Consider the following 16,990-nt stretch of genomic DNA (forward strand, 5'->3'; position numbering starts at 1 on the left):
CCCTGTTTTTTCATGTCCCGCCCGGAATCGGTAACTTTACAGGATCAAGTAAAAGCAGAATTAGATTGTCTTCAATACCTTGATGTTATTCAATTTATTTCTTCCAGTGAAGGGTCAGCACCACTGGTAATGGTCAAAAAACGTACAGGTAAATTATGCCTCTTCAGTGATTTTTAAAATTCAATTAATGCACAGTCAATCACTGATACTATCCTTTACCGTGCCCTGATGATCTGCTATCTGCTACAAAAATTATTGGGAATGGGGGCGATGCCATTATTTTTCAAAGACTGCCTTGGCAGAGGCATATTTACAGCTGCTGCTTGATGAGGGAGGAAGCTAAATGCCTCCTAGTTATCTATACCCCACTTGGAGTTTATCAATACAAGCATTTGCCTCTTGGTGTGGCAAGTGCACCAGCTATTTTTCAACACTTTTTAGAGCAACTTACTGCATCAGTTACAGGCTTCAACAACTATTTAGATGACATAGTAGTGTATGATGCTTCTACAGAGGAACATTTGCAGAAACTTTGTGGTCTATTTTCTGTTTTACAGACTGCAAGGTTAGAGTGCAATTTGGACAAGACAGTTTTTTCAACCATCCAGTATTTATTTGGGTTTTGAAGTGTGAAGTGCTGGCATTAAACTACTGCACAAACATACTGATGCTGTTGCCCCATTGCCACACCACTCATCTGTCAAGGAATTACAGGAACTTTTAGGCAAAATTGCATACTATCACAAATTTTAACAGTTGCTGCTCCTGTGTCACAACCACTACATGCATTATTACATAAATGTGTTCCTTACAACTGATCCACAGCTTGTGACCAGGCAGTCAAGTTTTTGAAATCTAAGCCGTGGTCAGCCCTTCATTTGGTCACTTTTCAGCTGAGCCAACACCTTATGTTAGCAAAGGACATGTCTCAATTTGGCCTTGGCACCATCCAAATATGCAGATGGATCTGAATGCCCTATTGAATATGCCTCTAAATCCTTAAATTCAGTGCAACAGCATTGTTTTCAAATAGAGAAAGAAGCTCTGGCAATCATGCACGCTCTAAAAATATTTCATGTTTTCCTTTACAGGTCTCTAAGTTCCACCTGATCATAGACCACTAACCACTGGTGTCTCCTTTTAAACCTTTGGCAGCCTTGCTGGACAAAGCCACACTTCGCTTCCAGTGATGGGCTCTTTTTCTATCATGATATAATTATGACATACATTATTGATCTACAGTGCAACATACCAATGCCAATGCCTTATAGCATTTGCCAATTGTTCCATATCCAGAGTTTGATAAAGAGGAATTGTTTTGTTTTCATTTAGACATGGAAACTCAAAATGTTGTTGATGGTTTTCCTACAACTGGTACTAAAATTGCAGCCACACTTGCCAGGGATCCTGTTTTAAGTAAATTTGTTTCTTTTATGCAACACGGGTGCCTCTGATACTTTGAAAAATTATTTTTCATTAGAAAATCATCTTTCTGTTTCAGAGTTAGCTACAGAGGACCCTATCCCCTGGCTTGTAGTCCCATCCACCCTTTGGTGTGAGGTTATGTATTTATTACATGTGGACCACTAGGGTGCATCAGGTACAAAAGTGTTCACATGCAGACATGTTTTTTCACGAAGCACTGAAGGGGAAATAGCACAAGTTGTTGCAGCCTGTCCACAATGTGTCATCCATCAGGTGGCTCCCTGTGCTTCTTTGTCACCATGGCCAGGATCCACAGCAGCCTTGGGAATGAATTCATGTAGATTTCAATCGGACCTTTTTTAAATTTCTACTGGTTTGTTGTAATTGATGCTGATTCTAAGTTTCCATATGCACTGCACTATCTGTGTACTTCTATGGTGGCAACAATTTCAGCTTTGTCAAAAATTTTTGCAATGGAAGCTCTTGTGTATATGTTAGTTACAGACAACGGCCCCAGTTCATATTTCAGGAATTTGAAAATTTTTGTTAAAAAAAGTGGTGTTTACCACATCATGGCTCCTCCTTTCCTCCCTCAATTGAATGGGGAAGCAGAATGACTAGTACAAATATTTAAGACTCAGATGAAAGAATACGTTTCATATGTGTCCCAGCAGTAAATCTTGACCAGTTTCTCAGTTCTTATGGTTCACCCCTCTCAGTGATAAGAGTCCAGCACAGTTGTTGCATGGTTGTCAATCCTGGGCTCAGCTATATCTGCTTTAGCTGACACCAGGCCATCTGCCAACACTGGTGCCACAGTGCTTCTGGCCTAGTGCAGATGTTTGGGCTCACAGGTTTGGCCGCCAGCCAAAATGGACACCGGCAGTAATCGATAGTACCCATGGTCGACCCATCCATGTTATTCACACTTATGAGGGGAGGGTGTTGTGACACATTGAGCAGCTATGACCTGACATGGGCAGCTGTGCACAAGGTGTGCCTCTGCTGTCCCTGCATCCTCCATCTGCCTGGCTGTCTCCTACATTGCAGCTGGTGTCCTCACCTTCTCTGAAACCACTGCCAACATTTTCACACCTGTCTTATCTTCTGTGGATACCCCTTTCAGCTGTCAGGGGCCACGGCAGGACCACAGCTCCTGTTCTGTCACAGCCGACACCTCCACTGCTGCTGACTCCATCACAGCTGGTGCCACTTGTTCCACCGCCTTCGCTGCAACCTTCTTCCCTGAGGTTGGACTCAGACAGGGAAATGGAAGCTGCACTGGTGTCTCCTGTCCTACCATATAGCCTCTCACAGGGGGCAGGCACCCACCTGACTGCACTCACACGCAACTTCCCCCTCTACTCCAAGGTGGCAGGGCGTCACACGTCTCAACAACATACGTCGAACAAAGAAGAAAGAGACGGGAGCACAGTGCTCACTTCTTCATAAAATGAGAACGCTGTAACTACCAATTTTCTGGGGTATGGCACTTCACAGTTCATGAATGAAATCTGAGCTTAATTTGACCACTAGAGACCACACAGTCTGCTAATATGACAGCAGTTGCCTCCACAGCCTGCCAACTGCACCCCCTGTTGGAACTATTGTATTGTACCTTGTCTCCCATGTGTGTACACAGTTCGAGCAATAAATTACAGTGTTCTTGGGTTAGTACAATCCACAGTGTGGCTTCATAGCTAAGAGGGTAAGCATCATCATACAAATGTAGAGAGTCGGGTTTCAATTTTAAGTCAAACATGAGATTTTTCTCTATCACTTATCTCTTTTTTCATCTCTAGTGGTGATTTGATAATGTGAAAAATACTAAACTGTGTCATGGCTTGATGTGCTTGTTAAACTGTAGATCTTCTATCACTATCTAGATAAATCAGTTCAAAGGTCAAAGGAATACAAGGCCATATAAACTCCACTGTAACCATGCCCACTAAAATGCAGCCCTCTTCAAATAAACCTTCAAGATAAGAGCCACATTACTTTACTGAATCATTCATAACATATTAATATTAGACAGCACAAGCTCTTATTGCATTCATTTGCTTATCACAGATACACATCTGACATATGAAGGTAGTTCAAAAGTAAGATAGCAAGTCATCTGAGAGAAACCCTTTATTCAGGAAATTTAAGAGGTGCTCAAAGTTACTTTTCTGCATAGTCGCCATGGTTATCTAACCATTTGTTCCTTCAGTGAATCAATCGGTTAAAACTAACATAATGATTATAAGGAGACAGGTCTCTTGACTGCATCAAGAGTGTTCTCATGCAGTCCAGTGAAAATGCCAGACCAAGCACAATGTAACAGAGGCCATAAGCTGCTGTGCATTACCTCACAGCAACATAACATCTTTTGGAAGCATTCCCAGCCGTTTCTTCCAAACTGCCTCCGCAACTTTTCCAGCATGACATTACAATTGACTTCGTTCATAGTCTCTCCACGCAAGAGGAAATCAGCCAGCAGCACACCCTGCATCCCAAAAGACTTTTTTCTATAACTTCCTTCATGGATACCATTGTTCTGAATTTCTAATGGGGAGAAAGATAAGGGGTGCCTCTATGACACCGGTGCTTTTTTGTCTTTTACCCACTGTGATGATATGGTGCAGGGATGGAACATCATGCCTGATACCACATGATGTACTGAAGAAACAACCACATTTGCTTGGTTTTATTGCCATATGGGGATTGCTATGTTACCCAGTGACAAAATGTCTTAAGGCTGACCAATGTGTTGTGTATGATAGCTACTACACTGCCAACAGAGATGTTGAGTTGTTCTCCAATCTGCCTCACATATATGTAACAAATGCCTTCAATGTACCCTTCAACATGGCACATACGGTCATTTTATGTGGATGTGTTTGGCCAGCCTTACCTTCACCCATCTCACCCATCTGCCCTCTCTTTATCAAACAATTTTACACTTCATACTTCAATCACTAACCATGCCTCAATCTTTACACCCTATTTCAGAGCACAATGGCACAGCTACATCCAGCATCAGAAAATGTTGACTGTCTCATTTACCCGACTTGGAATTTAATTTGCATGGTGCATTTATACACCTCTGAGAGCTTCTGTTACCTTTCTTATTCATGAAGCCAATGAAGATCACTATTTAACATGCTGGGGATTCATCCACTGACATTGCAGTACATCTACTCTTTCATAAGACGAATCAGTAACAAAATATACTTCCCTAAAAGGAGCAACTATATCTATTCAGTGGACACTAACAATAACTGTTATTGTAATTTATTAAAGTCACTCACATTTAGGAAATGCATTTAAAATAGTGATTCAGGATTATTACCTGATTCAACTATTCTGATTTTTGTTTTCTGTGGTTTATTTTCAAATCATTTTAGATGAATGCTAGGATAGTCTGTAACTACAAGCAATGGGTATTATGTCCACACTTTCTGCTCATTATTAATAATTTGCAATAGATATCTTTTACAGTCACAGTGTTATTGTAACTAGTGTTGGTGTTTAATTATTATTCACTTAATATATGAAAATGGGTCATGGTGTAGATGTCTGAACTAATGGTGAGACAAGACATTGTACATATAAACTGAAGAAAATAACACGTTTATAATTAATTTCTTGGCAACTACCATTATACTATATAGATCCCCATAATTTCAGGCAAGTAAAATATGGAAACTCTCATGCCATTAGAAGGAAAGGAAGCCAATGAAAAACAACATAGTTTTAAGCAAATGTATAATACACTTCTATAAAGGATACGTCAGTGGTGAAGTGTTTCCAATGATCCAGTATATTGAGATGTTTACAAAAAAGGCAATGAAACATGATGCAAGTATCATGCACTGCAAAAGTGAAAAATAAACAATTAGAAATATAGCATTCAAAAAACTGTGTGCAACTGCAGAATTACAAATACTTACAACATCTGCAGTTCTCCAGTTGTGGGATATTGTGAACACTACTGGTTCAATGAATGGTAAAAGTATAAGTAGTATCAATGATGATATTGGCGCTTGGTAGTACAGAAGTTGCATAGGATCCACTTGCAAGTCCTGCTGCTTTTTACTGACAAGCTTGAAAAACAATACAGAACACTCATATAGACACACATTAAGGATTACTGTCATGAATATCATAAATTTATTTATTTGCATTTGCAAATAGAGAAGTTATTTTATAATGCTACTAAAATAGTTTGAAAATAAACCATACAACAGCTTCTGACAATTTTAACAAACTACTGAGAAGGAAAGGCACTTCACTTGTTCTGGAGGGAAACAAACTAGAGGACAGTGGGTCATATATATATATATATAATGCAACAATGTTCTTATATGGCATACAGTATGCAAATGTATTGATTAGTGTGGAATTTGCAGACCCTTTTGAATCTCCATCTCCAATGGACTTCAATGCCATATGAACATTTGACATGTGAATTCTGTAACACATAAATTGATTAATGTGGACAACATTACAAAGCACGAATGAATCAAGGATTTTGCCAGCATGTGCATAGTACCAGTTTGAAAGACTGTAGACAGAAGTTACCCAAAATTGGCTAGGCTAACATCATATGAATACGCACATAACAGAATGGACAACATAAAAATGTCTACCAGGTAAACTGCCTTACTTAGAGACTACAAATTCAGCTTCATATAATTGTCTGCACTCACTACTCCACACAAGAATCAAAGCAACAGTCAATGAAATCGTAAATGCTGGGATTTCACGGTCAAAAACCTATGAGAAATTTGGTCAATAATATAAAAAAATCAAATAATTCCCACAAATTAAATACCAAATTCATAAAAATGACAGAAATATCAAAGAAAAATGCTTTCTATCAGAACAAATGCAGGTTTTGATAAAGAAGTAGTTTTAAAGGCAAAATGCTGTTGAGTAAAAGTCTGAAAAGCCACATTTACAGGTTCTCCTACAGTTAATAATTTTTTTAGGTAACAGAAATTTTTTTGAAATCAAAGTCTAACAGCAAAATGTAGTTAAAAGAACTGAATTGGGTATAAGGAAGTGGTTTGAAAACAAATTTAAAGATTCCCAAAGTGTAGCCATGACCATTTTTCTGTTCCTTTCACATGTCAAATGTTCATATGGCATGTGAAGTACGTTGGAGATGGAGATTCAAAAGGGTCTGCAAATGTGTTGCAAAATATACCTTATGAAAAAACTGTAAAGGATGAAAAGCTAGAGCATTTCAGAAACGTACAAAGGAGTCTGGGCACACACACACATAAACTGGTAAGGGATATGAGAGGGGAAAAAGCTGTCTGATGGCAGTGGACAGCATATCGAACATGTCATGAACCAGTCTCATAAAAGTTAGAAAGTGATGTCATTTTGCTTTTTATGCAGTTTTTTGCCCTAGGACAATTAAAACTAATGTAATTTTGCTTTTTATGTGATTTTTGGCCTCAGGACAATTAAAAAATGATTTTCTCATCTGATATCTCACAGGGGAAGAAGTGGACAATCTAAATCTAAACCTAAATCTTCATCTGCATGTACATCTACATACATACTCCACAAGCCACCATATGGTGCTTGGTGGAGGGTCATTTTCTTTTCTGTTCCATTCTCAAATTGAGTGAGGGAAAAATGACTATCTATATGCCTCTGTAAAAGCCCTAATTTCTCTTATCTTGCCTTGTCTCTGTCGTCCTTACAAAAATGTACTTTGGAAGCAGTAGAATCATTCCACAATCAGTTTCAAATATTGGTTCCCTAAATTTTTTCAGTGATGTTCTTTGAGAAGAACCTCGTCTTTTCTCCAGGGATTCCCACTTGAGTTCCCAAAGCATTTCTGTAATACTTGTGTGTGTTTGAACATACCAGTAACAAATCTAGCAGCCCACCTCTGAATTGCTTTGATGCCTTCATTCAGTCCAACTTGATGTGGTTCCCAAACACAGAGTAGTATTCAAGAATATGTTGCACTAGTGTCCTATATCCTGTCTACATTACAGATGAACCACACTTCCCAATAAACTGAACTCAACCATTCACCTTTCTGACTACAATCCTTACTTGCTTGTTCGATTTCATATAAGTTTTCAATGTTAAGCCTAAATATTTAATTGACATGACTCCGTCAAGCAGCACACTACTAATGCTGTATTCCAACATTACGGGTTTGTTTTTCCTACTCATCTGCATTAACTTACATTTTCCTACATTTAAAGCTAGCTGCCATTCATCACATCAACTACAAATTTTATTTAAGTCATCTTGTATCCTCTTACAGTCACTGAACAATGACACCTCCCTGTATACCACAGCATCATCAACAAAGAGCTACAGATTGCTGCTCACCCTGTCCACCAGATCATTTATGTATATAGAAAATAATATCATTCCTGTCACACTTCTCTGGGGCAGTCCTGATGATACAGACTGAAGCTCTATAATGATTTAGCTATAAGACAAAATCAAGGTGCCACATGAGTCATAAGGAAAGCAGTTTTGACTACCTTCTTCTGCAGTGCTTCTGCAGATGACAGTCCACAGCATGGGCTTTGTGACACTACTATAGACTCATAGTGTGGATACATAAAAGTACTTGCAACTGCCATTTGCAGTATTGCAAGTAATTAAGCACATGTACAAGGACCTATGCCATAATAAACTACAGTCATGGTGCTGACATGGGAAGAGACAAAATGTGAATGACTGTTTTAACTATTTGATACTGGAATGTCTGCTGAAAACAGTGTTTTTTGGCTTCAACACAATGAGAGTTGGTTTGTTACATGCTCTAATACATTTTAATTATTGGACACTAAGCAGGTGTAGAGTTTTGCAATTGCTAAGCATGTCTTGGGTTCAGTATGAGATAATCACTGGTGGTAACTGACACCATGACAATGGTCAAAGATGAAAAGTAGAAACCTGAGAAAACTAAAGAGGCCAGAACAATTAGGAGAAACAAAAAAAGGAAGAGAGAGGATGAGGAATATCTAAAACAAGAGGAATATGCATCTGTAATGCAGTAGGGGCAACAGAGGTCAAGCATAGATATGAACTTTGAATTGAATTTCCCAACAACTGTATTTTCAGACAAATTTATTTTATTTACAAAAAACTATCTGAGCTATAAATCTGAATTTTTTGGGATGTTCAGGATATTATTTGGAGAAAAGTAGACTACAAACAGTAACATACTATCAACAAGAGAGAAACTACATACTGATTAATTACAAAATAGTAACCTTTACTTTCACCATCATATGTAAAAATTTCTGGCAGAAAAACTTGTGATTCATATCATAAGATTGTACTCTACTTTTGTACACAGACATGTTGTCAATGTGTACTTAAGGTTTCAGTCATCTAAGTAGAACAGTATTTCCAAACAGTATTTCTAAAGTGGGCTGCTGTTGAGCCTTCCTATATAACCCATGTCAGTGACTTCAATGCTGTGCACACATATACCAAAGTTTACGCATCATAAACAGCGCCCACATTGAGCATCTGTAATCCTCTATCCACTGACATGTGTCTATTTTCTTTATGTTTTGTAGTTTTCATGCAGTCATCTTCTGAAACACTGGAGATGCTTATTGAAAACCATGTACTTATCCACAACAACTTCTTCTTAAATGGGAAGATGTACAACAAATTGATGTCTGCATAGTACCCTTATATCCCAACCTGTTCACATGCAGTCTGGAGTAAACTTTCCAAGTCATCCAAGACCTTAAACCATTTGTCTGGCTACATTTATCGATGATATCTTCATGATCTGGACTAAGGACCAAGATACACTGTCCTCATTCCTCCATAGCCTTAAAACCTTCTCACCTATCCATTTCACATGGTCCTCTTCAGCATGGCATGCCAACTCTCTTAATGCTTGCTATCTTCTCTCCATTGGTTCCATAAAAACCTCCATCCATATAAGCCCCACTGACGAAGAAGTGTATCTCCACATTGATAGCTGCCAATCATTTCACCCTAAAACGTATGTCCCATAAAGAGTAGCCACCCACAGATAGTGGCATGTGCAGTGACAAGCAATCCTTTGCCCATTAAGCTGAAGGCATTAACAGGACCTTTACAGACAGGCACCACCTTTGGAGTTTCACAGCCATGCACTATCCACCAACCTTAGTCCAGAAATTGATCTCTCATGCCATATATAAATGTTTCTGCAATTCCCCAATGAACTCCATAGACCTGGGGTAAGGAGCACCCTTTATCATCACCCAATACCATCACTTGACCATGTCCTCTTACAAGTGCCCTCAAATGATGAACATCCTATGAAAAATTCTTCCTACCTCCCCCAAAGTTGTATTCCACCACCTAACCAAACTATGAAATACCTTGGTCCAGCCTTGTGCCTTGGCTACTTACAACATATTGAAATACACTTCATATCCCTATGAAAATCCCATTTGGATGCCTGTCCTATGGACCCACTGAGCACATCTTTTCCTGTACTACAGCAGGCATATTCCACCTCATCAGAGGTTGTGAAAGTAGTTATGTCATAAGCCAAATCTGCTTTGACTTCGGCACAGCCTTTCACATAGGCATGAGTACCAATCAGCTACCCACTTGAACTAGTAGCCACCGCCCAACTGTGCTCAAGAGCACAGTTGACCACCTAGTAGCTGAGCAGAATATGCTGGACTTCAACAATTGCTTCACAACCTGTGCAATGTAGATTCCTCCTGCCTACACCAGTTTCTCTGAATGATATTGATAGGAACTATTCTTACAAAACACCCTCTGATCACACAATCCTGCTTTCAATCTCCATTTGCCCCTGTCCCAAACCAAAGTCCACCTCTGCCCCCGTGCCTCCCACTTCATTTCATTAATCTACATCCACTCTGCTCTATCTGCAGTCTCCCTCTTTCTCTGTTCCCTCCCTCCCTCCCCCCCTCCCTCTCTCACTCCCCCCCCCCTCTCTCTCTCTCTCTCTCTCTCTCTCTCTCTCTCTCTCTCTCTCTCTCTATGTGTGTGTGTGTGTGTGTGTGTGTGTGTGTGTGTGTGTGTGTGTGTGTTTTACTCCTTCCATTTTTCATTATTTTTATTCCACCGAAGTCTTTCCACTAACGTTTACACAGTTCCATCTATAAGTACAGGGTGTCCGTAATTAATGTTCCGGTTTCAAAAAGCTGTAGAAAGAGAACCACTGCTCAGAATGATGTCAGATTTAGACAGCATATTGTTGACACAGAGGGGAACTTGATGGGGAAAAAATAACAGTAATCTTACAAACAGATGGTGCTGTAAGCATCAAAACATAAATGAGGTTGGCTAAAAATGACCATTGAATCGCAATATGATGGCTATGGTTTGAGCTGCATATTACACCATCCACACTGTTCAATGTGCATGACTGCACAAGTTTGGTAGTCAAGAGTTGTGGCACTGTCAGTTAGATAAGCCCATCCACCATGGCGAGGTTGTACCATATCAGATGAGAAAATCATTTTTTAATTGTCCTGAGGCCAAAAATCACATAAAAAGCAAAATTACATTAGTTTTAATTGTCCTAGGGCAAAAAACTGCATAAAAAGCAAAATGACATCACTTTCTAACTTTTATGAGACTGGTTCATGACATGTTCGATATGCTGTCCACTGTTTTCTGCCACAACCTGAAATCAAGAAACAGCATGTTCAGCAAGTTAATGTCCATTGTTCTGTTGTATATTGCTGCTAATGCCACCTCAGTGAGAGTATTCCTTTGACAGGTAATCTAAGATAGTTAAAAAACTTGAAGTGGTGGAGCTTCTGTTCTCTGCAATATATACTCAGCTACAAGAATATTATTTGATACTTAAAATGAATGAAAAAAAATTTTTCTGGTAATGTTGAATTGAACTACTTGTGTTTCAGGCAATTATAGTCATTATTATGAGCCACACAAAAATAAATATTTTTAAGTAAGCATTGTTTTTTGCTGTTTTATCTTTGATTTAAAGTCATCCAACCGAATTTAATAACAATGGCCTTGCTTCAGTGGTTACACCGGTTCCCGTCAGATCCCTGAAGTGAAATGCTGTTGGGCATGGCTGGCACTTGGATGTGTGATCGTCTGGGCTGCCATGCACTGTTGCCACTTTTTGGGGAGCACTCAGCCTTGTAATACTAATTGAGGAGCTACTCGACTGAATAGTAGCAACTCTGGTCAAGTAAACGATCATAATGACCCCGGGAGAGTGATGTGCTGACCACACATCCCTCCTATCCGCATTCTCAGCTGAGGACGACATGGTGGTTGGATGGTTTCGATGGGCCACTTGTGGCCTGAAGACGGAGTGCTTTAACTGATATTAATAATGATACTATGCTAAAATAATACATGACAGATGCTATGAATGCTATGTTTATTTAAATGTGAACACAGAAAAAGAAATAATCAGTCAGTTTCTGATAACACATAACAAATGAGTAAAATCCATATTGTACACCTACATCCATAACTGAAAACCACTGTGAAGTAGAGGGCAGAGACTAGTTCCCATTGTACGAAAATTATGGTTTGTTCTCATTCAATTTGTGTATGTTGCACAGAAAGAATGGTTACTGAAATGCTTCTGTGCACACAGTAATTATTTAAATCCTGTTTTCACAATCCCTTGGGCATGATTTGTGGAGGCTGTAATACATTCATGCATTGCTCACTTAATACTGGTTCTTGAAACTTAGTAAGTAGGCTCTCAAGGGATAGACCTTGTCTATCTTTTAAGTGTGTCACTTCAGATTTTTCAGCATTTCTGTGAAACTCTCCTGTGTGTGAAACAAATTCAAAGAGGTCAAGTCTATCTTTTGTCATTATATCTAATATATTTCCATCATGTGTGCTCTTCCAAATTATCTGTTATAATCAATTTTCAGAAAAATTACTTTTGTATCAGAGGATGTCATATCATACCTACCACATACAAAACTGCAATTACCAGAAATGGTTATTTGATAATTAAAGTCTGCCCCATAATGACACTATGGCTGCAGAACATACATAATAGTGAGCTGGGGATTTCTCTAAAGTTTTTAGTTACATCTGAGGTAGGGTCTTATGTCAGTAAGAAGGACTCAATTGCAGTTTAAGTTTATGCTCATCCTTGATACTGAGCATTCCCAATCAATCTCACATGCAGCTTTAATTTCCACTTTCATGGCTTCAAATTTATTGTTTACTGTGATGAATGGTGGGCATGGTGGTCTACAGCATAGAGCACTTGCCTCCACCCCTGGAGGTCGGCATTCAATCCCACGTCAGAGAGGGGAATTTTCCTTAGTCCAGTTTCTCCAGGATGGTCCCAGGTCCACTCAGCCTGCTATCAAATTGAGAAAAGGATATCTTTTCTGCAGGTAAAAGGCAGCTGGAGCAATGGACTCACAACCCTCCCCCTCCTATGAAAGCCGGCACTCTACCTGTGTCAGGCCTGAAGCTCATTCACAAGTTGAGCATCACAGACTTTACCTTCATTTTACCTTTTACTGTGATTAATACACCACTCCACTTCCCATTAACCTGTCCTTTTGACATACACATAGTTTCAAGCCAAATATATTACTCCTGTCAATTATGAGTTTTAGTCAGCTTTCAGTACCTAGTATAACATGGGCTACATTGCTTTTTAAGAGCATTTCAAACTTCAAACTCTGCGACTATGCTGCAAATGCTTCAGAAGTTGATCACTAGGATTTTAAGAGTCTCTAAAAAAAATGCTAGTGTACATCTCACACACCATCAGCCATCTACCTAGCAGTGTCTGGTGTGTAGTAGGCCCCTCATACATTTGAGAGGGAGCCAACAGTTCTCAGCCCTGTGACACAAGTCTAGAAAACCACACCCTCAATACAGAACAAGGGGGCCACAATCACATCTGGGGACAATGCTACAGATTGTGAGCTCTATTAAAATTCCATGAGCAAGGCCGGTCTTCTCAATTTTCTCTCTCAGACACCTGAATGATCCAAATATGATATCAGAGCCTTGATGAAAGGCAGTGTTCATCCCAACATACACCACAGTCTGCGGCTGATTATGGCCTGCTCTCTCAATGATTGTGAGAACAGCTTATTCAACACATTAAATGTGGCCCCTAGGCAAACAGATTGACAGCAGAATGTGATCCTTTTTACCCATTGCTGCCATTTGCCTAAGGGCTACCATTATTCCCTATATCTATAAATTGCCAACAATTAACAGACCTTTACCCTTTTGCATGTACTTCCCCGGTACATGACACAGCAGGGTTCCCTACAGGTGAAGTGTGTCAAATTGGCTCAGATATAATTGCAGATGGAGACAGGACCTCAAATCTGTTGGTAAGTGGGATGGGTACAGCACACAGAACTGTCCCTGATCTCTATCTTTCCTGTATAGAACCTGTACACTCATCACTTACAGTCTACTTGTCTAACCACGTAAGAGCCTACTGCAATTATGGGAAAACAGTTTTCTGAACAAGGTATTGCTACCTAATTTTCCAGAAGCTCACAACCATTGATGCACTACAAAATATATTATGCATAAAAATTGTAAGTTTCTACAAATTTTGTAAAAGATACCATGAATCATGTAAATATGCACTGGTAATAGGGAGAACTTTGAACTTTAGTTGGTCAGAGGCAGAATAGTAAGAATATGTTAAAACTTTCATAGAAACATCTATTATGTGAGGTCAAATAATAAATACAAGGATCTAAATGGTTCATAGAGCTTCCTACCACCTGTTAAAATAAACTGAAAGCTTCCATATAAACTGAGGTCACCTCTCAGAACAAGTTTAAAACAATTCTCTAAACGTATGATGTAAGAATATTGATACTAAATGATATCCGCTCATTTCCAAGCTGTCTCCACAGAGGCAGCTCAGTATACTTGCCTTGTCTGAAAGGAGACTGCTTCAGAAGTACTTGGTTTCAATGAAGCATACATTATTAGCATACTTCACCAACTATTTAATCCATTGACACAAAATGATCTCAGTTTGTCAAAAGTGTTAAGTATCTTCAAAGCAAGTTCAACATGAATGTGAAAGAGGATCATATTTCCATTAGAAAGAACTAGATAATAAAATCAGTTATTTAGTTTGTCAGTCAGTTAGTTACATGTTCCATGAATCATTTTGCATGAGAGAAACATTCTCAATTTGTTATCAAATTCCACTTTGCTGTCTGTCAGATTTTTGTATCACTGGGTAAGTGATTAAAAATTTTTGTTGCAGTGCTATGCGTCTCTTCTTGTGCTCAAGGCAACCTTAATGAAGAGCAATGACTGTCATTTTTCCTTCTGGTATTGTAATTGTGTATCTCATTGTTCATTTTCAAATGCAGTGGATAATTTACAGGAAACTTCTTGAGAGAATAATTATACTGTGAAGCAGTTGTCTGAATGCCCAACTCCTTAAACAGATGTCTACAAGATGATTGCAGATGAGCAGCACATATTATTCTTACAGCACATTTTTACCCAATGAAGACTTTCTTTCTTAAAGATGAGTTACCCCAGAACATTATTCCATATGACATTATTGTATGAAAATATTCAAAATATGTCAACTTATTGATTTGTGTCTCCTGAAGATTTACAATGATTCTAAGCACAGTGTGACTGAACTAAGTTGTTTAGGAGTTCCAAATGTGTTTTTTCCAATTTAAATTCTCATCTATATGGACACCAAAGAATTTTTTAAAGTTTCTGCCCTATTTATTATTTCCTCAGCATGTATCATTATCATTATCATTGGTGTAGTGTCTCTAGATGTGCAGAAATGAATATGTTGGGTCTTTTTAAAATTGAGAGTGAGACCATTCACAGAAAACCAGCCAATGATATTATTAAGAACTTTTTGTTCACTATTTCTTCTGTTTTTGTACATGTGCTTGGATTGATTACAACACTAGGTTCATCTGCAAAAAGAACTAATTCTGCTTGTTGTGTAATAGCTGGAATATTGTTTACCTATTTGAGGAACACCAGTGGACTTATGATTAAACCTTGTGGAACCCCATATGTGATTTCTCCCCAGTCAGAATAATGTTCTGGACTAGATTGCTTGAATTACTAAGTACAACATTTTGCATTCTTTTGGTCTGATATGACATTTTCCATAGGGTGACCATACCATCAATCCCATAAACTGTCAATTTATCTAGGAGAATACTGTGATTCAAATGATCAAATGCCTTGGAGAGGTCATATAAAATAACAACCAGAGTTATATTATTATATAAAGCTTGTAAAATATGGTGAATGAAGGTGTAAATGGCATTTCAATAGAGCATCCCTTCTGAAAGCCAAACTATGATTTGCTAAGAACACTGCTGTTGCTATGGTGAGATACTATTCTAGAATACATCATCATCATCTCGAAAACATTGCAGAATGATGTCAGCAGTGAAACAGGTCAATAGTTATTTACAGCTCTCTTATCACATTTCTTAAAGTGGTGTTTAACAATGGCATATTTGAGTCTCTGGTAAAATGCCTTGAGTTAGTGATGCATTCTGTATTTTACTCGTACATAAGACCAGGATTCTTATGTGGGAACAAATCATTAGTATTCAATTGGACTCACAATCAAAACCAGATAACCATTTATTTTTGAGAGAATGTATAATTTTCTTAATTTCAGAAGGAGAAGTTGGTGATACAGTTGTACAAATAAATTTTATGAGAGTTACTTTTTCAAAATGTGATTTTTCTCTTGAATTGTTTGTCCTTATACTTTCTACTATATTTAGGAAATGATCATTCAATATATTTGCTACATTTGAATAGCCATTTACAGCTATTCCATTCAGTTCAATAGTGATATCATCCTGTTCTGTGGCTGGTTGTCCTGTCTCTCTTTCACTTCATTCCATACAGCCTTCAGTCTGTTATTAGAATTACTGATTTCTGACATTATGTGCATGTTCCTTGATTTTTAATAGCATTTCTTAGTAATTTTGAGTAGTTCTGTAGTGTGCTAGTACAGGATCTCTTCTGGTTCTTGTCAACATATACATTTCCCTTTACCTTTCACAAGATACTTTAATCCTTGTAGTGATGGATGGATTTTTACATGGCTATTTAATGTCCTCTCTGAGTAGGTTATGTGGAAAGCTATTTCCAATAATGATACAAATTTATCATGAGACAGATTAAACTTTATGTTAGCATTTGATTCATTATAAATTTCATCCCAGATCATCTCTTGTAAGCTATTCTTAAAAACACTTGTTCTCGAGCCATTAATTATTCCAACTGATTTCCACTGAGGAGTACTATGTAATTTATCCTAACTAACTGTGCATTATGATCAGAGAGAGCATTATTTATTCGATAAAAGGGTATTTTCTTGCTTTGAGCTTCATCAAAGGAAACATCATCAATTAGGGTCCTACTGTCTTTATCCTTGTGTTTTGAAAAGTTAATTACTGATACCATATTGTAGGATCCAAATAAAGTTTCCAGGTCATTGTTCTTATCAGAATCCAGTAGCAAATCTAAAAGGAAGTCACTGAATTAACTGGTTGTTGCTGTCTGACAGATAGCATGATAAGGAATCCAGGTT

General features: G+C 38.3%; 1 protein-coding gene across 1 annotated transcript in view; it reads right to left on the bottom strand.

The window, feature by feature from the left end:
- Nucleotides 1–16,990, bottom strand: part of LOC124722406 (solute carrier family 35 member E3-like) — a 168,483-nt gene that overhangs the window by 98,603 nt on the left and 52,890 nt on the right. The window contains exons 3-4 of the mRNA XM_047247574.1: nt 5,361–5,513; nt 5,200–5,282 (exon numbers count right to left, since the gene is read on the bottom strand). Of these exons, the coding sequence (XP_047103530.1) occupies nt 5,200–5,282; nt 5,361–5,513 (236 nt within the window). The remainder of the gene's footprint in view (nt 1–5,199; nt 5,283–5,360; nt 5,514–16,990) is intronic.

The sequence above is a fragment of the Schistocerca piceifrons genome, chromosome X (genome assembly GCF_021461385.2).
Source record: "Schistocerca piceifrons isolate TAMUIC-IGC-003096 chromosome X, iqSchPice1.1, whole genome shotgun sequence".
Lineage (NCBI taxonomy): Eukaryota > Metazoa > Arthropoda > Insecta > Orthoptera > Acrididae > Schistocerca > Schistocerca piceifrons.